This window comes from Oncorhynchus mykiss, chromosome 7 (assembly GCF_013265735.2).
Source record: "Oncorhynchus mykiss isolate Arlee chromosome 7, USDA_OmykA_1.1, whole genome shotgun sequence".
Lineage (NCBI taxonomy): Eukaryota > Metazoa > Chordata > Actinopteri > Salmoniformes > Salmonidae > Oncorhynchus > Oncorhynchus mykiss.
In genome coordinates, this window is record NC_048571.1 from 38,552,274 (window position 1) to 38,579,588 (window position 27,315).

At 43.1% G+C, this 27,315-nt stretch overlaps 1 protein-coding gene across 5 annotated transcripts in view; it reads right to left on the minus strand.

The window, feature by feature from the left end:
• Nucleotides 1-27,315, minus strand: part of LOC110527715 (kinesin-like protein KIF21B) — a 127,460-nt gene that overhangs the window by 20,342 nt on the left and 79,803 nt on the right. For all 5 annotated transcript variants that reach the window (XM_036983213.1, XM_036983210.1, XM_036983211.1 and 2 more), the window contains exons 3-22: nt 23,029-23,211; nt 21,265-21,414; nt 19,848-19,979; nt 17,349-17,606; nt 12,591-12,706; nt 10,343-10,538; nt 9,493-9,682; nt 9,085-9,148; nt 8,632-8,865; nt 7,950-8,182; nt 7,425-7,613; nt 7,075-7,274; nt 6,713-6,820; nt 6,182-6,372; nt 2,458-2,562; nt 1,735-1,900; nt 1,353-1,556; nt 1,158-1,259; nt 295-460; nt 112-172 (exon numbers count right to left, since the gene is read on the minus strand). In XM_036983213.1, coding sequence (XP_036839108.1) covers nt 112-172; nt 295-460; nt 1,158-1,259; nt 1,353-1,556; nt 1,735-1,900; nt 2,458-2,562; nt 6,182-6,372; nt 6,713-6,820; nt 7,075-7,274; nt 7,425-7,613; nt 7,950-8,182; nt 8,632-8,865; nt 9,085-9,148; nt 9,493-9,682; nt 10,343-10,538; nt 12,591-12,706; nt 17,349-17,606; nt 19,848-19,979; nt 21,265-21,414; nt 23,029-23,211 — 3,248 coding nt within the window. The remainder of the gene's footprint in view (nt 1-111; nt 173-294; nt 461-1,157; nt 1,260-1,352; nt 1,557-1,734; nt 1,901-2,457; nt 2,563-6,181; nt 6,373-6,712; nt 6,821-7,074; nt 7,275-7,424; nt 7,614-7,949; nt 8,183-8,631; nt 8,866-9,084; nt 9,149-9,492; nt 9,683-10,342; nt 10,539-12,590; nt 12,707-17,348; nt 17,607-19,847; nt 19,980-21,264; nt 21,415-23,028; nt 23,212-27,315) is intronic.

Here is a 27,315-nt window from a genome sequence, read left to right on the forward strand (position 1 = left end):
CAGATTTTTGTGCGTGCACAGTCTTTTCAGAAATGGCGCACGTAGACATTTAGTGTTACATTTACGCAACTGCTATAAATGAGGCCCCAGAAGCGGATCACGTAGTCTTACCTGCCGTCAGAGGCCTGGCTAAACTCTGAAGGCTCCTCGTCGGTGCTGACATAACCATTCTCTGTGAACACAGATAGAAACATGAAGAAACAGTGGGTGAGTGAGTGAGTGAGTGAGTGAGTGAGTGAGTGAGTGAGTGAGTGAGTGAGTGAGTGAGTGTGCATGCTAGGTGCGCGTCCTCACCCTGCTGTACGTTGTGTATGAGTGCCTGTAGCTCGGGGATACACTCAGCCTTTTCTCTCAGCGCGTCCAGGATGATGTGGTTATGGGCAGAGCCAATCATATCTGTCTGTCTCAGCTGGCCCTCCAACAGACGGATCTGAGACTCCTTTTGAGCCACCTGTAAACCCTACACACATGCGCACACACACACGCACACACACAATAGTTACTAACACCATTACTACAAGTGATCTGAGCTTCCTGCAGTTCCTGGAAAGACCAGCAGAGGGGGGCATATATCAACTATATATCATCTATACAGCTATTAACTACTTCTGGCTAACCTTGTTTAACCCAGAACTTAATCGAGCAGCTGACCAATCACGCGAGACTTTAGTTCTGGGTCCATACATGTTAAGAGAAGAAATCAGGAAATACTAGAACGAGGAGCGGAACCAGAATGAGGAGCTCCACCCATCTCTTTTTTGCAAGTTACCAAGTTTTGCAAGAATGTCCCCTCCCCTTCAAAATCAAAAGATGCTAACACCTGCGAAATGGTGATTATTTGTCCAAATAACCAGTGACTGAAAAACCAAACACCGGAACTAATGCTGCTCATTCAGTCCCGACTGATTCTCTCAGCTTACACGCAGAATCTTTCCACGAGAGATAAACTACTGGCCAACCCTCCCTGAAACAGGTGTCCACTTGCACAACATTTGCCAAAATAATTGTAAACTGATGAGGAGCTGATAGAGACTATTTCCAAGTTGAGAACGTTCAGTAGACATTACTTTGGAGTGTGTGTTATGGTATATCTAGACTCTAAACTATGAACTACTGTAGCCACCAGATGGTCCTGGGTCGTGGCCCATGTTAGTTACCTTGTCAATGGAGGCCTTGAGGAAGTGGTCCAGGAGGTGTCGGGCCTCAGCCAGAGAGCAGGAGCTGATGACCACTGAGGTGTCCACCGAGTCCAGCTCATCCTGCAGGAAACACCCAGGCTTCAGTAGGCCGCACAGAGCTCCGTACACCAGAACTAGGACATTTTACACTAATGTGTGTGCGTGTGTTCTCACCTTGGTCTCCTCTATCTGAACGATGGTTGCCTGGCAGTCTGATAGGCTGTCGTTGATGTAGTCTATGTTTGCATTCAGAACCTCAATGTCCTCGTTCATTTCCTGGACTAGGCGGTCCTCCCCGTCAGGCCCCTCCCCCTCGGCCATAAGCACCTGCCTTTTACGCAACAGTGCCTCCTGCTGCACAGACAGCTCCTCTCGCTTCTGTCTCACACACAAGAGAGAGAAAGAAAAAAACATGTTAGCCAGATCATTAACAGACGGGGAGGAATGATGCATGTTGTGAAGGAAGTCAGCAATAATGAGTTCGCAAGTGCATCGCAATGCACTAAAAGTTAAGAGGAAGTCTCCCTAGAGTGCAAAGGAAGTGACATCACAGTACCTTGATGAGTCGGTCCATGTCGGCCTCGACGTTGGTGATGGTCATCCTCTGCATGACGATGTCCAGGATCCTCCTCTCTAGAGTCTGCCACTTCTGACGGGCCGCCTTGGAGAAACTACTGCTGCCCACGAGAACACCCTTGCGCTGCTGGACACGCGTCCTACTGCTGCACAGACAGAGAAAGATACAGTTTTGGACGTTACAATACAGGTCAACTGTCAATCATTTCACAGCTATATCAATCCTTAGTGCTGCTGCTGGAGTAGGGGAAGAGAGAGGAGGGGAGCAGGGAGTGAGGAAGGAAAAAGGAGAGGGGGCGGGAAAGAGAGGGAGAAGGTAGAGGAGCGAGGGAAGGAGAGGGAGGAAGAGGAGGAAGGAGAGAGATGATCAGACTAAGTAAGTCACTCCTGTCAATTCATTTTGAAGGGAATTCGATAAATGGCTTTGTAAAATTGAATAAAACTTTATTGAAGCTGATGAAAGCCTTGGCTAAGTAAATGTCAACAGAGTCATACCTAATCTCAATCTGACCTTGCAGGCTCGCAGGCACACACACACACACACACACACACACGTCTCACATTGACACTCTCACACACATCCTTTCTCTCACCTGGCGATGCATCAAAAACATGTACACACACCAGATACACACACACACCAGTCCCTGCTCTGCATCTGACCTGACAATCTACGGCACACACACTCCCTGCCATGACTTACCCAACAACCTGTGTCCCGTTGGTAGTAATCCCCTCGCTCTCTCCCAGGTAGCCATTCATCTTGGTGTTCCACTGTCTCACTATGTTAGACACTTTGGTTGAGGTCCTGAGAGAGAGAGAGAGAGAGAGAGAGAGAGAGAGAAGAGAGGAGAGAGGAGAGAGGAGAGAGGAGAGAGGAGAGAGGAGAGAGGAGAGAGGAGAGAGGAGAGAGGAGAGAGGAGAGAGAGAGAGAGAGAGAGAGGAGTTATTTTTTACTTTATTTTGTAATTGTACATTATAAAACCAAGTTATAATTCAACTGAAACACAATATAAAACAACCAACACAAAACTATGAAGCGGAAGAAAGTTGTGTTTATATCAACTGTTTAACAAAAACACACTGGAACCTATTTCCTACACTGTTAAAAACAATCTTGTAATTGTCATGGTAAATTGCTGTATAGTCAACAGACTTCATTCATACTGTATGAACTGAATACAGTAGATTACCGTAAATTACATTGTGGGAAGAAATTCAATGGACGGGAAATATTTGATGTATTTTGGACATTACCGTAAAAAGAAAATGCTACATAAAACCCAGTAGCAGTTCACTTACTGTATTTGCCAATATTCAAAGCAGAACGCGACACTTAAAGCAAACGAGCAACCAAAACAAAGCACATACTCCGAAGCAAGATACTTTTTTTTTTTTTGCTAATTATTATAATAAATGTAATATCTTAGTTAATTGCTGCCTGTTTGGTTATTTTATCTGCATTCATTTGTTTGTAGCACTTCATTTATATTATAAATGTACAGTCAGAAAGGCAAGTCATACAAATAAATAATTTTCACTTAGTGAAGGCCACAGAACTGAAAAATGAAGGAAGCCAACAACCATGTCTCTGTCACTAACAAATACAGTCATGGGTGGAAAGAAATGTAAACCGTCCCTGCTGCAAAAACAAGGTCCTATCTCGGAGCTCGAGTAAATTACGTTAATAAGCTGCTCCCGAATGTACTACGTCGGGACATAGAATTGATTTCCATCATAGTCCATGTGGGTTTTAATGACATGATGAAGGGCAGCTCTGAACAGTTTAAACTGGATTTTAAAGAGCTGATTGACTCTCTGCTAGACACTAATAGAAGACCCATCATATCTGACCCTGTGCCCTCTCTGAATCGTGGCATTGAACCCTTTAGCAGGATTCTTTCTCTTCACAACTGGCTACGTGATTATTGCAGCTCAATGGCTGTTGACAATTTCGATACCTTTTGGAAACAAAACACTTTTTACAAGGAGGACGGGATCCAACACAAATACTTTGGGTTCCTGATCCAATATTCGGCTGCGTTGTGACAATGACTTATCAATGACCCAAGCCCAGCTCAGCTAATCCCTACTATTGTGACGCAGAATTGTCATAATGCTTCAGCAAATGTACATTACACCAGGGGCATTGGTAGACACAATGTAAGTAACTTCATTTATGTCCATCTAACTGCTTTGAATGCCTCTGCTGATCCTACAGCTATTGTATGCAGTAATCATATGCCTACGAACCAGATCTCTACTATTGGCACTGAGGCGGTGTGGCCTAGGAGGATGTCCACTGTCTGCAGCTCACCCTGCACTAACATAAATAACATGAGCATATCTACTTCTACTAAGCTTCCCAGTAAAGAATGAAAATGAAAACAAGGAAGCACCCCAGTAGCATACCACCCAGCATACCACTGCTGGCTTGCTTCTGAAGCTAAGCAGGGTTGGTCCTGGTCAGTTCCTGGATGGGAGACCAGATGCTGCTGGAAGTGGTGTTGGAGGGCCAGTAGGAGGCACTCTTTCCTCTGGTCTAAAAAAATATCCCAATACCCCAGGGCAGTGATTGGGGACACTGCCCTGTGTAGGGTGCCGTCTTTCAGATGGGATGTTAAAAGGGTGTCCTGACTCTCTGAGGTCATTAAATATCCCACGGCACTTATCGTAAGAGTAGGGGTGTTAACCCCGGTGTCCTGGCTAAATTCCCAATCTGGCCCTCAAACCATCACGGTCACCTAATATTCCCCAGTTTACAATTGTCTCATTCATCCTGCTCCTCTCCCCTGTAACTATTCCCCAGGTTGTTGCTGCAAATGAGAACATGTTCTCAGTCAACTTACCTGGTAAAATAACGGATAAATAAAAGAAAAGTGCTCAAAATAGCCCATGTAAACATATGTAGGTTCATGAAATCAATAATTTGCTAGTAACAGATGACATTCATAAGGGGCGGCAGGGTAGCCTAGTGGTTGGACTATTAACCGTAAGGTTGCAAGTTCAAACCCCCGAGCTGACAAGGTACAAATCTGTCGTTCTGCCCCAACCCACTGTTCCTAGGCCGTCATTGAAAATAAGAATTTGTTCTTAACTGACTTGCCTTGTTAAATAAATAAAATATTCTGACAATCTCTGAAACTCACTTGGATAATATCTTTGATGATACAGTGGTAAAAATACAAGGTTATAACATTTATAGAAAATACAGAAATGCCAATAGTGTTGCTGTTCATATTCAGAACCACATTCCTGTAAAGAATGAAAGAGGATCTCATGTTAAATACTGTTGAAGTAATATGGCTACAGATTGATCTGCCTCACCTAAAGCTCATTCTGGTGGGAAGCTGCTATAGACCACCAAGTGTTAACAGACAGTATCTGGATAACATGTGTGAAATGCTTAATAATGTATGTGACACCAACAGAGACTTTATTTTCTGGGTGATTTAAATATTGACTGGCTTTCATCAAGCTGCCCACTCAAGAAAAAGCTTCAAACTGTAACCAGAGCCTGCTACCTGGTTCAGGTTAATAGTCAACCTACCAAGGTAGTTACAGACAGCACAGGAATGAAATCAACATGTATTGATCACATCTTTACTAATGCTGCAGAAATTAGCTTGAAAGCAGTATTCAGATCCATCGGATGTAGTGATCACAATATTGTAGCCATATCTAGGAAAAACAACGTTCCAAAGGCTGGGCCTAATATAGTGTACAAGAGGTCATACAATAAGTTGTAGTGATTCCTATGTTGTTGATGTAAAGAATATTTGTTGGTCGGTGGTGTGTAATGAGGATCAAACAGAAGCTGCACTTGACACATTTATGATTTTTTTTAAATTACATTTTAATTAACCTTTATTTAACTAGGCAAGTCAGTTAAGAACAAATTCATATTTACAATGATGGTCTACCCCGGTCCAAACCCAGACGACGCTGGGCCAATTGTGTGCCGCCAATCACAGCCAGATGTGATGCAACCAGATACTGCAGTGAAGCCTCTTGCACTGAGATGCAGTGTCTTAGACCATTGCTTATTCCAGTTACTAATAAGCATGCACATATTAAGAAAATTACTGTTAATTCCCTGTGGATTGCTGAGGAATTGAAAAATAAAATAAAAATGCAAATAAGGCTTTACAGTAAGAGTATTTGTTACCATAAAATGACTACAGTAGCATTATTGGTACTGTAAATCAATTACGGTAACAGTATTAGTATACCATAAAATATTATACCATTAAAATACTAACAGTATACTGTAAAATATGGTACAGTAACATACAGGTTTTTTGTTTTTAAAGTAACTTACAGGTAAGTTAGTTGAAAAATAACAGGCCATTTTTACAGTGTATGTTAACACTATAGAGAATGGGGTGCCATTTGGGATACAACCTCTGTATAGCGGCACTACCTACCGGTTGGACTCTGGTTCAGAGGAGGTGGTGCTGGCAGACAGTTCTGCTCCGGAGTCTAGGGGCTGTAGTCGTCTAGCCATACGTCCAGACATGGGTTTAGCCAAACGTCGTAAGGCTGTCACCTCCTGGCTCTTTCTCCTCAGTACCAGCTCCTGCTGACGCTTCTGACTCTCCAACGAACGAATCTGGTACTGATAGGGGAGAGGTCAGTCAATATATGGGTGACTCTGTATATTAACCATACATGTCTCAAAGTCAGTAACCTGGAAATGGGTAACAGATAAACAGAGAGAGAGCGATACATTAACAATAGACAAAAATGTAGATCCGAGGGCAGCCTATGGATTAGAGAAGCAGGCTAATAGCTGAAAAGTTGCAGGTTCCATTCCCAGGGCGGTTGATAAGAAAGTTGGAGATCAACTGGTAACCAGAAGAGTGATGGCTTTAGAAACTGCAGTCTACTAGGGGGGTGATCATGTGAAGCAGGTACTTTCTTTCAGCACAAAAACACACACACACACACACACATACTTCCTGTCGTCGCTGCTCCTTCTTGAGCTGAGCGATCTCTCTGTTCCTCTTGGCCTCCATCATCCTCCTCCTCAGCTGCTCCTCCTTCATCTGCTTCATCAGTGCCACCTGGAGACCGGGAGGACACACTGCACTTAGCTGGAGAGTACCATCAGTGCCCGGAGCGTTATTGAGGTGCAAGGAACAAATGTTGACCCGGATCTTCACGTCAGCATTTCCTAGATTTGACTCCTTTGTCTCACTTATTGGGTAGGGGACGGGCAAAGGTCTCAACATTGCATATAATAGAAATGCACTTAATGTAGCCTACAGAGCTAACATCCTTCCCTGCTCCTCCTTCTCCTCCTCCTCCTCCTCCTCACCTTGGCTTTCTTCATCTCGTTGACCTCCTGCTGCAGTTTCTTTAGTTCCTGTTCATAGCGTCCCTGGTTCTTCAGTAGCCTCGTGTGTTCCTTCTGTGCTGCCTGCAGTTTCAGCAGGTCTCTGTTCATCTCCTTCAGCCTCTTCTCATACTCGGATTTAATCCTGCTAGCCTTCTCCTCCGTGTAGTTCTCCATAGACACTGAAGGAGGAGAGAGGGAAGGAAGATAGATAAAGTGTGTCTGAAAGAGGTACAATCGAGACAGAGAGCAGCGTGTCTATTCAGCATCTATGAGTCGCTCCACTCACTGAGGGGATCCTGTGTGCCTACATTACCCATAGTTCTACTCACAGAGGTTGTGCAGTACTCTATCTCTCTCAAGCTGTGTGTCTCTGATCTTGTTCTGCAGCAGGATGAGTTTCTCTTCATACTGTAGCTTGAGCTGCAGCAGTCTCTTCTGACTGTTCTCCAGCTCATCTATCAACTTCTGCTTGATCTCAATCTCACTCGTCAGGTCTGCCAGATCCACCTGGAAATTAGCTGCAGGGGGTTAGAGGGCAGAGAGCAAAGAGAGGTCAAGGGTCAAGAGGTGAACACTGTGGCTCTAAGACAGACATGTTACAGTAGAGTGGGGCAGTTGCACATTTCAAATCAACTCCTAGCCCTAATGCTAATTAGGTACTCCTTGTAGATCTGAAAGGATTGGACAGGTTAAGCAATATGGTGAAAGTACCATACAGCCAAACAGAGGACAAAATTGTCCTTTCACCATATTGCTGATGCGCATCAATCCTGTCAAAGCGACAGTACACAACGGCAATAGGTTGAATTGGAATGGAGACACTTCTGCCGCTGCCATTGTTGTCATCCACTAACCTTTCTCATCAGAGTCCGAGTCGGAGTCCACCAGACTCTCATCACTGTCAAACTCCTCTTCGTCCCTCCCCTCCTCCTCTTCCTCGTCACACCCGCTCTCCTCCTCCTGCAGAGGTGACATCACGTCCTCTGTGTAGTTGTCATCCGAGTCCATCTGGCCGTTTTCTCCATTATGTCCGTTCTCATGAGAATGAAGCTTCGCTCGTTTCTTCAACCCTTTCTCTTTCTCTGGGCTGCAAGTAGAACATATTGACCCGGGATCAGAGTAGGACACACACACACACACACACAAAGTAGAGAGAGAAGGCACAGCTCATAACAGCTGTGACCCAATAAGCAGTTTATTATTTATTTACCATATTAATCTATTACTAATATTGTTTACATACCATGTGCCTTTGATTTGATTTGTCTGATTTAGTTTGGGACTCTTCCAAAAAAAAAAAAAATCTGCCATTGTGTTTTGGGACTGTTGCCAAGTGAACACGGAGAGCTCAGTTATTAGCAGAGACCTCTCACACTCCCTTTCTTGATCTCCCTCTATCCGTCCATCTCTCTCGCTCTCCCTCCCTCGCTCGCTCTCCCTCCCTCCCTCCAGTGGCAGTGAGAGCTGCTTGTCACTGTGCGATCATTACTCCACTACCATCCTTGTCCCATTCCTCCCCTCTTCCTCTCCTCTTACCTCATCCTCCTCTGTCTCCTCTCCTTCTTCTTCAGCCTCTCGATGTCCGTCTTGGCTCGACGAATCACGTCCGTCATCTCCGCCTCCATGGAAAGGGAAGGGGAGGAGCCTAAGGGGTGTGGCCCTGGGGTGGAGCTATGAGAGGAGGAGGTGGTGAACGGGGAGCGGGAGGAGAGACGGGTTACACTGCGACGAAGACACTCGTTCATCGACTCGCTCTCCAGGAGCTTTGATCTGGGGGGGGGGGGTGTTGTAGAGAGAACAAGAAGACAAACAGATGTCATCAGTCAAACTTAACTCTTACGGTATATACAGAACATAATCTGAAAGTTCCTCAAACTACAAAAAGATACAAACTCCATGAACAGTGCAGTAACGGCAAAACACAGTGAGCTGCAACTCCGTGAACTGCTTTCCCCCCCGCTCAGTCTAAAGCTCATTACAGACTCTTACCTGAGCTCCTCGATCTCTCTGATATAGTTCTGTATCAGAGCACCAATCTCCTCATTGCCCTCACCTAGAGGTCAAAAGGTCAGAGTTCACAGTCAGGTCACCGTGAGGTCACATTGAGACACAAGAGATTAACACTTCTTAATTAACTACATGATATGGTCTGTGTCTGAAAGCCTTTTTAGTGGTCAAATCCTAGTCTCCTCAATTCCTCTCAAAGCTCATTGGAGGAGAAGGTCTAAGGGATGGATGGACCTTGGGTCCTCTCCTCCAATTCACCTTGAGAGGGATGTGTAGGAATTGATTAAACAAGGAAGGAGAGAAAAAGGATTTAATAGCTATCAATGTTTTCAGACAGCCACAATCTTCAACAATCAGCCAATCCCATTGGAGAGTCTCTCTCGGTCTTACCCGACTTGGCCAGCAGCGTGCTGACCTCGTTGGCGAGGAGCGTGGTTACCCGTGTGTTGAGGTGGTCGATGGTCTCCTGCATGGCTTTGACTCGCATGCGTAGCGTGTCGTTCTCTCTCTGTAACATCGAGTTCTCCTGGAACAGATCACTGAAGCCCTCCGAGCCGTCCTCACCTGCCACACGCTTACCCTGGGGAGGGGGACAATACACATACAGGAATATTTTATCTCCTCCAATGAACATACAGAGCAATGACATTTCATTCAACCAACAAAGAGAATATTGATTTTTATATCACTTGTTGGTAAAAATTCCCATTTTCCATTTTATTTCTTTACATACTGGTTAACACCTCAGCCAATCATAAATGAGACAACATTATTTCAGCCAATCACATGCTCCATTACTCTCCAACTCCGAACGAATCTTTCCTACAACTCAACACGGTCATCCATTGGTTATGCACCATTAACTCTCTCTTAATAACATTATTGCTCTAAACCATCCCTATGCTTCCTGTAATCTTCTAGGCCAAAGGTTAAAGTTGCTTAACAAGAGGGAAGGGATATTTTTCCATTCCTTCTTTCCATCCCTCCATCCTCACTTCCTTTTGTCTCTCCCAAGTCCCGACATCCCTTCCTCTCTCCATTGGTCCCTCCTCCCACTTCTCCATCCTCCAACCTCTCCGCCCTCCTATATCTCTATCCATTTCCCTTCTTCTCTCCCTTTATCCATCGCTCCCTGACTCCATCCCTCCCTCATTCTCTCTACCCCCCCTTACCCCATCCCTCCCTCCCTCCCCCAATCCCAAACCTCTGTCCCTCCTGCTATCCCTCCATCTCTCCTCACCGCTTTATACTCCATAAGTTCCATTTGTAGCCTGGCAATCTCAGCCCTCAGGACAGACATCTGTTGGCTGGTCTTGTCTTGGTTCACCACCACCTTGTTCTTGATGTTCCTGGCTCTGTTGGCGTACTTCAGTGTGTTCAGGGTCTCCATGAAGTCCCGATCCGACGGACTCACACACGCGATCATCAAAGTACGACTGGAGAGAGGAAAGGAATACGACATGCTAGTGTGTGTGTGTGTGTGTGTGTGTGTGTGTAAGCGCATGCATGTACAGTACCAGTCAAAAGTTTGGACACCACATCTACTCAGTCAAGGGTTTTTCTTTATTTTTACTATTTTCTACATTGCAGAATAATAGTGAAGACATCAAAACTATGAAATAACACATATGGAATCATGTAGTAACCAAAAAAAGTGAAACAAATCCAAATGTATTTTATATTTGAGATTCTTCAAAGTAGCCAAACTTTGCCTTGATGACAGCTTTGCACACTCTTGGCATTCTCTCAACCAACTTCATGAGGTAGTCACCTGGAATGCCTTTCAATTAAAACTTCTTAGTTTCAGGCGAATAACTTCAAAAACTAATAAGAAATAACAGTTTTAGGAGAAGGACACAGTCTTGGAAATTCGTATTTGCACACACCATGAAGACATTTCGCACCTGCTTAAATTGGTTTCCTATCGAACATACTTCTTTCTGAAATAAATAATATAGTTTGATTACATTTTAGGGTATCTGAGGAGTAAATAGAAAAGTATTTTGACTTGTTGAAACAAAGTTTAGGGGTAGATTTTTGGATTCCTTTTCTGCAAGTTGAACGAGTGGATTACTCAAATCGATGGTGCCAACTAAACAGACTTTTTGGGATATAAAGAAGGATTTTATCTAACAAAACGACACTACATGTTATAGATGGGACCCTTTGGATGACAAATCAGAGGAAGATTTTCAAAAAGTAAGTTAATATTTAATTGTTATATCTGCCGGTGGAAAAAAAACCTGTGCCGGTGGAAAAATATTTAGATGTGGGGTGCCGTCCTCAAACAATTGCATGGCATGTTTTAGCTGTAATAGCTACTGTAAATCGGACAGTGCAGTTATATTAACATGAATTTAAGCTTTCAGCCGATATAAGACATTTATATGTACCTAAATGTTTAAAATCCATAATATTTATGATTATTTATTTGAATTGCACGCCCTCCAGTTTCACTGGAAGTTGTCCCGCTAGCGGGACACCGATTCTTGAGAAGTTTTAACAGGTGTGCCTTGTTAAAAGTTAACTTGTGGAATTTCTTTCCTTCTTGATGCGTTTGAGCCAATCAGTTGTGTTGTGACAAGGTAGGGGTGATATACAGAAGAACTTTGAAAGTTTCTTCAAGTGCAGCCTCAAAAACCATCAAGTGCTGTGATGAAACTTTCCACAGGAAAGAAATACACAAAATTACCTCTGCTGCAGAGGATAAGTTCATAAGAGTTACCAGCCTCAGAAATTGCAGCCCACATTAATGGTTCAGAGTTGAAGTAACAGATATATCTCAACACCAACTGTTCAGAAGAGACTGCACGAATCAGGCCTTTGTGGTCGAATAGCTGCAAAGAAGCCACTACTAAAGGACACCAATAATAAGAAGAGACTTGCTTGGGATTATGAAACACGAGCAATGGACATTAGACCGGTGGAAATCTGTCCTTTGCCCTGATGAATCCAAATTTGAGATTTTTGGTTCCAGCCACCGTGCCTTTGTGAGACGCAGAGTAGGTGAACGGATCATCTCCACATGTGTAGCTCTCACCGTGAAGCATGTGTAAGGGCTATTTGACCAAGAAGGAGAGTGATGGAGTGCTGCATCAGATGGCTTGGCCTCCACAAACATCTGACCTCAACCGAACTGAGATGGTTTGGGATGAGTTGGACTGCAGAGTGAAGGAATATCAGCCAACAAGTGCTCAGCGTATGTGGGAACTCCTTCAAGACTGGCGGAAAAGCATTCCAGGTGAAGCTGGTTGAGAGAATGCCAAGAGTGTGCAAAGCTGTCATCAAGGCAAAGGGTGGCTACTTTGAAGAATCTAAAATGTAGCACTTTTTTGGTTACTACATGATGTAGTATGTGTTATTTCATAGTTTTGATGTCTTCATTATTATTTTACATTGTATAAAATAAAGAAAAACCAATGAATGAGTAGGTATGTCCAAACTTTTGACTGGTACTGTAGGTGTGTGCGTGCGTGTGTGTGTGTTACCTGTTTCCTCCCAGTGAGTCCTGTAGTAGGCGCGTTAGTTTAGAGTCTCTGTAGGGAACATGTCCTCCTTTCTTAGCCTGGTCCCCCAGAGCACTGATCACATTCCCCAAAGCCAGCTAGAACACATACTCGTAACCATCATCATCACGTTTCTCAGCACCAATTAAAACACAAACACAACATCATCACACACACACACACACACACAGATTAATGAAGGGGCCCACATGGGGACAGAGGCAAAACAAATATTATTAAAAAACATATCCAGTCACAGGAGCCCACTCTCAACGTCCAAAATACACCAGAGAGCACAATTCAGGCCCAGGGGATCAATAGTTTCAAAAGAATGACTGGATTAAAGGGATACTTCAGGATTTTGACAATGGTGCTCTCAATGGTGTAGCTGTAGAATGTTTTGAGGATCTGAGGGCCCATGACAAATTCTCAGTGTCCTGAGTGGGAAGAGTCGTTTTCATGCCCTTTTCACAGCTGTGTTGGGACTGACCACGATAGATTCTTAGTGATGTGGACACCAAGAAACTTGATCGTCAGTGATCAAGCCTACCACTGTAGTGTCGTTGGCAAACTTAATGATGGGTGTTGGAGTCATGCGCGGCCACGCTGTCGTGGGTAAACAGGGAGTACAGGAGGGGACTAAGCACGCAACCCGGCACGGGACCCCGTGTTGAGGCTCAGCGTGGCGGATGTGTTGCTGTCTACCTACACCAACACCTGTTTACCTACACCACCCGTCAAGAAGTCCAGGATCCAATTGCAGGGGAAGGTGTTCAGTCCCAGGGTCCTGAGCTTAGTGATGAGCTTGGAGGACACTATGGTGTTGAATGCTGAGCTGTCGTCAAGGAACAGCATTCTGACGTAGGTGTTCCTATTGTCTGAGTGAGAAAGGGCAGTGTGGAGTACAATAGAGATTGCGTCATCTGTGGATCTGTTGGGGCAGTATACGAATTGGAGTGGGTGCAGGGTGTCTGGGATGATGGTGTTGATGTGAGCCATGACCAGCTTTTCTAAGCATTTCATCAAATCAAATTTTATTGGTCACATACACATGGTGAGCAGATGTTAATGTGAGTGTAGCGAAGGGCTTGTGCTTCTAGTTCCGACAGTGCTGTAATATCTAACACGTAATCTAACAATTTCCCAACAACTACCTAATACACACACATATAAAGGGGTGAATGAGAATATGTACATATGAATGAGCGATGGCCGAGCAGCATAGGCAAGGTGCAGTAGATGGTATAAAATACAGTATATACATGTGATATGAGTAATGTAAGATATGTAAACATTACTAACGTGGCATTATTTAAAGTAGCATTGTTCAAAATGTCTAGTGATCCATTGATTTTATTTCACTTTATTTAACCAGGTAGGCCAGTTGAGAACAAGTTCTCATTTACAACTGCGACCTGGCCAAGATAAAGCATAGCAGTGCGACAAAAACAACAACAGAGTTACACACAAACAAACATACAGTCAATAACACAAAATAAAAGATAGAAAGAGCCATGTACAGTGTGTGCAAATGCAGAAGAGCAGGGAGGTAGGCAATAAATAGGCCATAGAGGCGAAAAGAATTACAATTTAGCATTAATACTGGTGTGATATACAGTTGAAGTCGGACGTTTACATACACTTAGGTTGGAGTCATTAAAACTAGTTTTTCAACCACTCCACAAAAATCTTGTTAACAAACTATATTTTTGGCAAGTCGGTTAGGACATCTACTTTGTGCATGACACAAGTCATTTTCCAAAAATTGTTTACAGGCAGATTATTTCACTTATAATTCACTGTATCACAATTCCAGTGGGACAGAAGTTTCCATACACTAAGTTGACTGTGCCTTTAAACAGATTGGAAAGTTCCAGAAAATTATGTCATGGCTTTAGAAGCTTCTGAAAGGCTAATTGAAATCATTTGAGTCAATTGGAGGTGTACCTGTGGCTGTATTTCAAGGTCTACCTTCAAACTCAGTGCCTCTTTGCTTTACTTCATAGGAAACCAAAAGAAATCAGCGAAGACCTCAAAAAAGAATTGTAGGCCTCCACAAGACTGGTTCATGCTTGGGAGCAATTTCCAAAAGCCTGAAGGTACCACGTTCATCTGTACAAACAATAGTACGCAAGTATAAACACCATGGGACCACGCAGCCGTCATACCGCTCAGGAAGGTTCTGTCTCCTAGAGATGAACGTACTTTGGTGCGAAAAGTTCAAATCAATCCCAACAGCAAAGGACCTTGTGAAGATGCTGGAGGAAACAGGTACAAAAGAATCTATATCCACAGTAAAATGAGTCCTATATCGACCAATCCTGAAAGGCCGCTCAGCAAGGACGAAACCACTGCTCCAAAACCGCCGTAGAAAAGCCAGACTACGGTTTGCAACTGCACATGGGGACAAAGATCGTACTTTATGGAGAAATGTCCTCTGGTCTGATGAAAAAAATGTATATAACTATTTGGCCATAATGACCATCGTTATGTTTGGAGGAAAAAGGGGGAGGCTTGCAAGCTGAAGAACACCATCCCAACCGTGAAGCACGGGGGTGTCAGCATCATGTTGTGGGGGTGCTTTGCTTGCAGGAGGGACTGGTGCACTTCACAAAATAGATGGCATCATGAGGTAGGACAATTATGTGGATATATTGAAGCAACATCTCAAGACATCAGTCAGGAAGTTAAAGCTTGGTCGCAAACGGGTCTTCCAAATGGACAATGACCCCAAGCATACTTCCAAAGTTGTAGCAAAATGGCTTTAGGACAACTAAGTCAATGTATTGAAGTGGCCATCACAAAGCCCTGACCTCAATCATATAGAACATTTGTGGGCAGAACTAAAAAAGTGTGTGCGAGCAAGGAGGCCTACAAAGCTGACTCAGTTACACCAGCTCTGTTAGAAGGAATGCGGCAAAATTCACCCAACCTATTGTGGGAAGCTTGTGGAAGGCTACCCGAAATGTTTGACCCAAGTTAAACAATTTAAAAGGCAATGCTACTATGTACTAATTGAATGTATGTAAACTTCTGAGCAACTGGGAATGTGATTAAATAAATAAAAGATGAATTAATAATTCGCTCTACTATTATTCTGACATTTCACATTCTTAAAATAAAGTGGTAATCCTAATTGACCTAAAACATGGAATTTTTACTTGGATTAAATGGCGGGGCTTTACCTCGCAAAGACTTAAGGATGACCTGGAGCCAGTGGGTTTGGCGAAGGATATGTAGTGAGGGCCAGCCAACGAGAGCATACAGGTCGCAGTGGTGGGTAGTATATGGGGCTTTGGTTATAAAACGGATGGCACTGTGATAGACTACATCCAGTTTGCTGAGTATTGTTGGGGGCTATTTTGTAAATGACATCGCCAAAGTCAAGGATCGGTAGGATAGTCAGTTTTATGAGGGTATGTTGGCGGCATGAGTGAAGGAGTCTTTGTTACGAAATAGGAAGCCGATTCTAGATTTAACTTTGGATTGGAGATTGTTAATGTGAGTCTGGAAGGAGTGTTTACAGTCTAACCAGGCACCTAGGTATTTGTAGTTGTCCACATATTCTAGATCAGAACCATCCAGGGTAGTGATGCTAGTCGGGCAGGGGGGTGTGGGCAGCGATCGGTTGAAGAGCATGTACTAGCATTTAAAAGCAGTTGGAGGCAATGGAAGGAGTGTTGAATGGCATTGAAGCTCGTTTGGAGGTTTGTTAGCACAGTGTCCAAAGAAGGGCCAGATGTATACAGAATGGTGTCGCCTGCGTAGAGGTGGATCAGAGAATCAACAGCAGCAAGAGCGACATCATTGATGTATACAGAGAAAAAAGTTGGCCGGAAAAGAGCCGGCCTGTTTATTAAAGTGTCCTGTGATTGTGTCTCAATACAGTATATACATCAGATATGAGCAATGTAAGATATGTAAACATTGTTAAAGTGACATTAAAGAACGCGAAGCAAGGCGACCATCTCTGTCGGCGTCATCTTAAATCATGGCTACAGATGTGAGTGCTATGGGGCGATAGTCATTTAGACAAGTCACTTTGGCAGTCTTGGGCACAGGAACTATTGTGGTCTGCTTGAAAAGTGTAGCTAATATAGACTGGGTCAGGGATAGGATGACAATGTCAGTGAAGACACTTTACAGCTGGTCAGCACATGCTCTGAGTGTGCGTCCTGGTAGTCCATCAGGCCATGCAGCCTTGTGAATGTCCCTTTCTAGGGAGTTTTTCCTAGCCACCGTGCTTCTACACCTGCATTGCTTGCTGTTTGGGGTTTTAGGCTGGGTTTCTGTACAGCACTTTGAGATATCAGCTGATGTACGAAGGGCTATATAAATACATTTGATTTGATTTGATTTGATTTAATCTGTTTAAAGGTCTAACTCACATCAGCTACAGAGAGCGTGATCACACAGTCGTCCGGAACAGCTGGTGCTCTCATGCATTGTTCAGTTTTGCTTGCCTTGAAGCGAGCATAGAAGGCATTTAGCTTGTCTGGTAGGCTCTAGTCACTAAGCAGCTCACGGCTTGGCTTCCCTTTGTAATCCGTGATAGTTTGCAAGCCCTACCACATCCGACGAGAGTCAGAGGCAGTATTGTAGGATTCAATCTTATTAATGCTTTGCCTGTTTGATGATTTGTCGGAGGGCCTAGTGGGATTTCTTATAAGCGTACGTACGGGTTAGTGTCCTGCTCCTTGGAAGTGGCAGCACACGCACACACACAAACACACTCCTCACCAGTCCACAGTTGATGGATATGCCCTCCCGAGCCCGTTCTCCCGTTGCTCCGGTGCGTTTGAGTCTCTCTGATCCAGCTAGGTCCACAAAGTGAAACTTGGCCATCAGAGTCTCATACTCAGGCTTGATAATTGACCCTCCATCTCCGACAACACCATTCACCTCTCCGTTCACCTCCCCAATCACACCTCCATTTTCATCACCGTTCACCTCCCCAATCACACCTCCATTTACACCTCCGTTCACCTCACCATTCTCCTGGAGAGAGAGAGAGAGAGAGACGGATAGAGAGACCACAATTAGTGAACAATTATCAACAAACACTAATTCAAACGTTTTAATTATTTGTATTACTGTCATTACTTTACTTGTCACTCGGTCTGATACGTTCATCTTTCTCCTCTTCACTCCTCTTTTCCCCTCTTCTACCTTTATTTATTCTCTTTGAGTCTCTCCCTAAGTCAATACATCAACAGTGCCTTTAGAAAGTCTACACTACCCTTCAAAATGTTCCCCTTTTGTTGCCTTATAGCCTGGAATTAAAATTCATTAAAATAGTTTTTCCCCATTGATCTACACATCCTACTCCACAACTTCCAAGTGAAAAAAAGAGTCCAGGTTTTCTTTAGAAAATCAAAACAGAAATATCTTGGTTGGATAAGTGTCCAGCTCCCGTGTAATAGTAATCCCAAATTAGCTCAAGTGTAACCAATTACCTTCAAAATCACACACCAAGTTAATTGGCCTCCACCTGTGTTAAATTGTAGTGATTCACATGATTTCGGGATAAATTCAGCAGTTCCTGTAGGTTCCCTCTGCTGGGTAGTGAATTGCAAAGCAAAAACTCAACCTTGAGCACAAAGGAGCTTTCAAAGGAAATCCGGAACCAAGTTCTGGAAAGGCACAGATCAGTGGATGGGTATAAAAAGATTTCAAAGGCCTTGAATATCTCTTAGAGCACGGTCAAGACAATTGCTAAGAAGTGGAAAGTGTATGGCACCACCGATACCCTGCGGAGCTCAGGCCGTCCCTCCAAACTGGATGACCGAGCAAGCAGGAGACTGATTAGAGTGGTTACCAAGAGTCAAATGGAAACTTTCAAAGAGCTCCAGGCTTTTAAGGCGAAGACTGGTCAAAGTGTGCATGTGATAACAATATTTCAAGCACTCCACAAATGTTGCATGTATGGTAGCGTGGCAAGAAGGAAGCCATTACTCAAGAAAGCGCACTTGGAATCGCATTTGAAGTATGTAAAAAAAACCACTTGATTCTGTAGCCTTCTGTGGCAAAAAGTGCAGTGTTCTGACGAAACAGAAATGTAACTGTTTGACCTGAATGTAAAGCGATATGTTTGGAGCAAACACAACACCTCACCCAAAGAACACTCATCCCTACTGTGAAGCATGGAGGTAGCAGCATCATGTAATGGGGATGTTTCTCATCGCCAGGGAATTATCAGGATAGAAGTGGAAATGAATGGAGCAATGTACAGAAAAGTCCTAGAGGAAAACCTGCTGCGCTCTGCAAGAAAGCTGGAACTGGGACAGCATTTCACCTTTCAGCATGACAACAACCCAATGCACACGGCCAAAGCTACAGTGAAGTGGCTAAGGAATAAAAAGGTAAATGTGACCCGTTTCAGGAAACTAGGTGTATGTTGCAAGTCACGACTTCACAGGAGAGCCGTTTGAACGTTTAACAAATAATGCTTTTTTGGGCAGAAATGCCTTCTGGAACATGTGGACTTTCATGTGCCTTAATAACAAAATTCTATGCCATCTGTAAATCCGAATAAAGTTGTTAAATTACGAGCATAGTTGGTTAAGCCAAAACCTGCTAGCCATGATTGGCTGTGATAATGAGTGGGTTGGACATGCAGAGAGATGAGTTTCAGATTGGTCTGCAGTGTAGCATCTTGTGTCTTTAAATGACCTGCTCATTATACATACATAATCCTTTCTACTGCATTTTTTTTTCGAAAGATATAAAGTTAGCCATGGAGAACTGCAAATATGTTGCTGAATTTATCAGGCGCTATCGACAAAGTTCAGTGGGAAAAAGTTGTGATGGACTACTTTCTGGAGGACGTTTGTGCCATGCTGGCTCTCTCGGACTCTGAAAAATGAATCAGACGATGAGGAAATCCCTGATTTAGGCAAAAACATTTTCATTGAAGACATTGTAGTGTCTTCTGATGACAGTGATGGGGAAGAAACGGCAATCGACGTGTATCAACTGTGTGTAACGTTAGTGATGTTTTCTCAGAATGACATTTCGCATTGCTATCACTGTTAATACAGCATTATTTTCAGCCAAAAAAATGCATAAATCATATGGTGTCTAGATACGTAGAAAAACAAAACGCATTTAAATGCATGAAACTGAGGCACTGACACAACAAAATGTGAAAAAGGTTCAAGGGGGTGTAGATTTTCTATAAGCACTGTATCTACCCTCTCTGATCCATAACTCCCTCCCTCGCCCTCCCTCCAACCCTACCTCAGTTTGTTGACAGACTCTCATCTGACAGAGGTTGATGGTGAAGATGGCGTGAGATCTGGAACTAGATGCGTTCATCTGGGTACTGGCCGTGGTACGAGACAACGCTCCCAGCTTCAGACACTGTAACAGCTGTAATACACAAACTGTTAGTACTGTACACACTAGGGCTGGGCAATACATCACATTTGAATGTATGTTTTAGCGCAGTTTTCCAAATACCTGTTTCGCAATACCCTAGTTTTTATTAAATGTTTTGTTTTTTTATGAGCATTTATGTCCGCTTGTTGTCATGTTATCTTTTTGATCTCCTTCGCTCCTTCTGCTGTGACTGTGTACCTTCCCGTTTACACACACACACACACACACACACACACACACACCAAGCCGCTCCCCCTGCCACTCGCAATAACAAAGATGAGAGATCACTTTTTTCCTCTCTCGCTATTTGCAACTGAAGTTTGGTCCAGAATCGGTCATATGGAAACCGAAACACATTATTATTTTACTGTGCTAGAGAAGTTAACCTTTCTAATGAGACCCTTTTTATGTCTCAACTCCTCATATTGTGAGCAGAGAAGACAATACTACAAAAAGGAGTATCAATGAATCTGGCAAATGTGTGCTCAGTTTGTTTCACGCGGCACTATGTACCGCTAGCAGCACTATGTACCGCTAGCAGCACGATATACCGCTAGCAGCACAATGTACCGCTAGCAGCACTATGTACCGCTAGCAGCACTATGTACCGCTAGCAGCACTATGTACCGCTAGCAGCACTATGTACCGCTAGCAGCATTTAAGCCAAAGACTGTTATACTAGCTGTCTAGTCTGTGCAATAAGCATAAAACACAATTATATAAGGAATTGACAACTCGTTCTCATTCTGAGAAATAAGTTAGCAAATAGCAAATAGATCCAAGATAGAAAAACTTGAAATATAAAGATTAGCTGGCTACTCACTAGTATGTGGGCTTGTGCTTGAGATATTGTTTGAAACCTGTGTTCATTTTATATAATGCCGGCTGCAAGATTTTTCTCATTATTAGTGAATGTGCATTATGCATGGTTCTGGTGAAATTTGTAACAAAAAGGGCATTCTCATAGACAGACTTGAAAGCCAGATCAGTGATTACTGCAACAACAACAAAATCAGGTAAAACAATTTTGATAAAATCAGTGGGTCTTATGGTTCTGGAAGGCTTATATTTATCCTAGGTATAATTTCACAAGCCCTGAATTCAATTAGGAAATTGCTGACTGTTAGAAATGAGGTGTATTTCATCTTTAACTGTACAACAAAGATTATTTTGAGAATATTATTTTTTAAATCAAGATATACAGTGTATCGTGAATCTTCCATATCGTGAAGTTGTCCATATCGCCCAGTCATAGCGCACGCACACACACACACACCTCTTCTTCTGAGTTGACAAGTCGTGAGGTGACTCCGGTGGTGTAGATGGAGCCGCTGCCATCCTCATGGATCTTGATATTAGACTTCCTGCTCTTACAGTCTGGGTCTCTGGCTCCGTCAAACAGATCTAGGATCTCCTCATTGTACAGCTGGAATACACACACACATACATTAGATACACACACACACAAACACACAGTAGACAGTGAGCGATGAAAGGGCAAGGATCAAATGGTGTACTACATTACCTCTCACCTTTAGGAAGCAATAAGGTTAAAGGATGTGAGAGGTCAAGAGTCAACTCAGAAGTTCCCACTTCACAGGACACACACAGACACACACACACACATTAACCCTGGCCAACGTCTTTTTATCATCAGTACTGATAACCCAATGACCGGACAAACAGCCTACACCTGAACTAACGACAGGCACACTTAACAAGGATGGCTACCACAGCATTCTGCAGTGATACGTCATCCCATCTGGTTTGTGCTTAGTGGGACTATCATTTGTTTTTCAACAGGACAATGACCCAAAACACACCTCCAAGCAGTGTAAGGGCTATTTGACCAAGAAGGAGAGTGATGGAGTGCTGCATCAGATGACCTGGCCTCCACAACCACCCGACCTCAACCCAATTGAGATGGTTTGGGATGAGTTGGACCGCAGAGTGAAGGAAAAGCAGCCAACAAATGTTCAGCATATGTGAGAACTCCTTCAAGAATGTTGGAAAAGCATTCCAGGTGACTACCTCATGAAGCTGGTTGAGAGAATGCCAAGAGTGTGCAAAGCTGTCATCAAGTATAAAATATATTTTGATTTGTTTAACACTTTATTGGTTCCTACATGATTCCATATGTGTTATTTCATAGTTTCGATGTCTTCACTATTATTCTACAATGTAGGAAAAAAGTCAAAATAAAGAAAAACCCTTGAATGAGTAGGTGTCCAAACTTTTGACTGGTATTATACATATACTGTATATCAAATATTACTTCACTACAAGCCAGACACCTGAGTGTGTACCAGGCACCTCTTGCTACAGCCAGTTAATGTCAATGACACATATAAGCTCATGTCTCCCAAACGTCTGTCTGTTCATATTCTCATTCTGGGTAACATCACAGCTGATGACAAACATCAGATCAGTCGTCAGGATCCTGTTTCCTTTTTCAGCTGTCATCACAATGTCACGTCCTGTAGCTTCACCAGGGCTGATCCCTGCATCCCCTTCACATCTGGTTAAAGTTCATATTATCCTCACACACACACACACACATACATACATACATACATACACACACTCAATCAAAGGCAAGAATGACAAATGACAACATACAACGCGTCCCTGGACGACAATATTTTATACTAGAGAGATTTTCATCTCCTCTGAACTGGGTGGGTGGCCCAAATAACTGGGTGGTATTTGAGTGTGTGTGTGTGTGTGCGCGCATCTTTGTGTGTGTGTGGTATGTGTCTGTGTGTGCGTGTCTGTTTGTTTGTGTGTGTGTCTGTGCATGTCTGTGTGTGTATATGTTTGAGTGTGTATGTGTGAGCACATCTGTGTGTGTGTGTCTGTGTTGTGTGTACGTGTTTGTGCGTTTGTGTCTGTGTGTGCGTTCATTTGTCTGTGTGTGTGTGCGCGCACGTCTGTCTGTGTCTGTGTGTGCGTGCATGATACAATATCCCACTCTAGGGGCTACTGCTGCTACTGCGTGTGTTTGAGGGTGCCTGCCTACTGTATGTGTGTGAGTTCTTACCTCTAGGAACTGTGCACTGACTTTAAACTCTGGAGGGTGTGTGCCCTGCTGCTGGGCCTGTGTCTTCCTCTCCTGGATGCCCAGGAACAGCTGACGAACAGCCCGCGGGATGATACCCTGGTCCTTCTCCTGCACGTTCATGTCAAACCCTGTCCCCATGGTATGAGTCTTCCCTGATCCTGTCTGAAACAGAGAGAGAGAGAGAGAGAGAGAGAGAGAGAGAGAGAGAGAGAGAGAGAGAGAGAGAGAGAGACACACACACACACATTATTTATAACACACACACACATCACAATTTGGTCACTTCAAGTCAGTGCATTCAAATCAAATCAATGCTTGTGTTCCTAGCTCCAACAGTGCAGTAGAATCTAACAATTCACAACAACACACACATCTAAAAGTAAAAGAATGGAATTAAGTAATACAGTTGAAGTGGGAAGTTTACATACACTTAGGTTGGAGTCATTAAAACTCATTTTTCAACCACTCCACAAATTTCTTGTTAACAAACTATAGTTTTGGCAAGTCAGTTAGGACATCTGCTTTGTGCATGACACAAGTCATTTTTCCAACAACTGTTTACAGACAGATTATTTCACTTATAATTCACTGTATCACAATTCCAGTGGGTCAGAAGTTTACATACACTAAGTTGACTGTGTCTTTAAACAGCTTGGAAAATTCCAGAAAATGATGTCATGGCTTTAGAAGTTCTGATAGACTAATTAACATCATTTGAGTCAATTGGAGGTGTACCTGTGGATGTATTTCAAGGTCTACCTTCAAACTTAGTGCCTCTTTGCTTTACTTCATGGGAAAATCAAAAGAAATCAGCCAAGACCTCAGAAAAGGGTCGTTGTTCATCCTTGGGAGCAATTTCCAAACGCCTAGGTAGCACGCTCATCCACATTCATCTGTACAAACAATTGTACGCAAGTATAAACACCATGGAACCACGCAGCCGCTCAGGAAAGAGACACTGAGTTCTGTCTCCTAGAGATAAATGTACTTTGGTGCGAAAAGTGCAAATCAATCCCAGAACAACAGCAAAGGACCTTGTGAAGATGCTGGAGGAAAGAGGTACAAAAGTATCTATATCCACAGTAAAACAAGTCCTATATCGACATAACCTGAAAGGCCGCTCAGCAAGGAAGAATCCACTGCTCCAAAACAGCCATAAAAAAGCCAGACTGCGGTTTGCAACTGCACATGGGGGAAAAGATCGTACTTTTTGGGAGAATGTCCTCTGGTCTGATGAAGCAAAAATAGAACTGTTTGGCAACAATGAACATCGTTATGTTCGGAGGTAAAAGGGGGAGGCTTGCAGGCCGAAGAACACCATCCCAAACGTGAAGCACGGTTGTGGCAGCATCATGTTGTGGGGGTGCTTTGCTACAGGAGGGACTGGTGCACTTCACAAAATAAATGACATCATGAGGTAGGAAAATTATGTGGATATATTGAAGCAACTCAAGACATTAGTCTTCCAAATGGGTCTTCCAAATGGACAATGACCCCAAGCACACTTCCAAAGTTGTGGCAAAATACTTAAGGACAACAAAGACAAGGTATAAGAGTGGCCATCACAAAGCCCTGACCTCAATCTTAGAGAAAATGTGTGGGCAGAACTGAAAAAGCGTGTGCGAACAAGGTGGCCTACAAACCTGACTTAGTTACACCAGTTCTGTCAGGAGGAATGGGAAGCTTGTGGAAGGCTACCCGAAACCCGAAACATTTGATCCAAGTTAAACAATTTAAAGGCAATGCTACCAAATACTAATTGAGTGTATGTAAACTTCTGACCCACTGGAAATGTGATGAAAGAAATAAAAGCTGAAATAAATCATTCTCTCTACGATTATTCTGACATATCACGTTCTTAAAATAAAGTAGTGATCCTAACTGACTGAAGACAGGGAATTCTTCTGAGTTTAAATGTATTTGCCTAAGGTGTATGTAAACTTCCGACTTCAACTGTACATACATTTTTAGGACAATCAATGTCGGAGTGAAATTGACTAAATACAGTAGAATAAAATGCAAACATTATTAAAGTGGCCAGTGATTCCATGTCTTTGTATATAGTGCAGCCGCCTTTAAGGTGCAGGGTTGAGTAGCCGGGTCTAAGTATAGTAGTGGAAAAAACAACCACATATCACAGTTATAGACCTTTCTTTGAAATGGCCGCTCTCAGCAGTGTGTGTGTGCGTATTTATATTCGTCAAAAATGTGTCGTAAGATCTTTATTTCTTCAACATCAGATTTGCAACTTTTCTGTTTACACTATCCTTACTTTAGCCTTAGATGTGGTAGGTCCAAAGCTATATTCCTGCTTCATGTAGGTGAACAGATATTAGCATATAGTAAACACCATAGTATATAGACAAACAAAATAAGGCTAGCTATTCGAACTACACAGGAGCTTCTCATCTAAACCATATTGCACATAAAGTTGCACACTTGATCAATGCAACAATTCACAAACAAATATTTTAAAAGCCTTTCATTTTAAATATGGCTAACAGAGAAAAAAAGCTGTCTACTGGTAGATCCCCTTTAATATTGCGGATAGACTGTAGCTTCCATCAATGTAATTGTAAATTCTATATACATACAAGCATATGTAACGGATGTGAAACGGCTAGCTAGTCAGCGGTGGTGCGCGCTAAATAGCGTTTCAATCGGTGATGTCACTTGCTCTGAAACCTTGGAAGTGGTGGTTCCCCTTGCTCTGCAAGGGCCGTGGCTTTTGCTGCAGCGATGGGTAACGATGCATCGTGGGTGACGGTTGTTGATGTGTGCAGAGGGTCCCTGGTTCGCGCCCGGGTATGGGCGAGGGGACTGTCTAAAGTTATACTGTTACACATACTCTGCAAAAAAAAAAGTCCTCTCACTGTCAACTGCATGTATTTTCAGCAAACTTAACATGTGTAAATATTTGTATGAACATAACCAGATTCAACAACTGAGACATAAACTGAACAAGTTCCACAGGCATGTGACTAACAGAAATGAATAATGTGTCCTTGAACAAAGGGGGGGGGGGGGTCAAAATCAAAAGTAACAGTTAGTATCTCCTCATGGACTCCACCAGATTTGCCAGTTCTTGCTGTGAGATGTTACCCCACCCACCAAGGCACCTGCTAGTTCCGGGACATTTCTGGGGGGAATGGCCCTAGCCCTCACCCTCCGATCCTACAGGTCCCAGACATGCTCAATGGGATTGAGATCCGGGCTCTTCGCTGGCCATGGCAGAACACTGACGAACAGGGACGTTTCTTTTTTTTGCTGAGTTTACACTAGAGGTCGACAAATTATGATTTTTCAGCGCCGATACCGATACCAATATTGGAGGACCAAAAAAGCTGATACCGATTAATCGGGCGATTTTTTTATGTATTTGTTTGTAATAATGACAATTACAACAATACTGAATGAACACTTATTTTACATCAATAAAAATAAATTTAGCCTCAAATAAACAATGAAACATGTTCAATTTGGTTTAAATAATGCAAAAACTAAGTGAGAAGAGAAGTGAGAAGAAAGTAAAAGTGCAATATGTGCCATGTAAAAAAGCTTACGTTCCTTGCTCAGAACATGAGAACATATGAAAGTTGGTGGTTTCTTTTAACATGAGACATCAATATTCCAAAGGTAAGAGGTTTTAGGTTGTAGTTAATATAGTATTTATAGGACTATTTCTCTCTATACCATTTGTATTTCATATACCTTTGCCTATTGGATGCTCTTACAGGCACTATAGTATTGCCAGTGTAACAGTGTAGCTTCCATCCCTCTCCTCGCTCCTACCTGGGCTCGAACCAGGAACACATCGACAAAAGCCACACTCGAAGCAGCGTTACCCATCGCTCCACAAAAGCCACGGCCCTTGCAGAGCAAGGGGAATAACTACTCCAAGTCTCAGAGCGAGTGACATTTGAAACACTATTAGCACACACCCAGCTAACTAGCTTGCCATTTCACATTGGTTACACCAGCCATTAGGCTGATAGGCTTGAAGTCATAAACATCGCTGTGCTTGCAAAGAGCTGCTGGCAATACGCACAAAAGTGCTGTTTGAATGAACGCTTACGAGCCCGCTGCTGCCTACCATCGCTCAGTCAGACTGCTCTATCAAATGATAGACTTAATTATAGCATAATAACACACAGAAATACGAGCCTTTGGCCATTAACATGGTCAAATCTGGAAACTATCATTTCGAAAACAAAATGTTTATTATTTCAGTGAAATACGGAACAGTTCGGTATTTTATCTAATGGG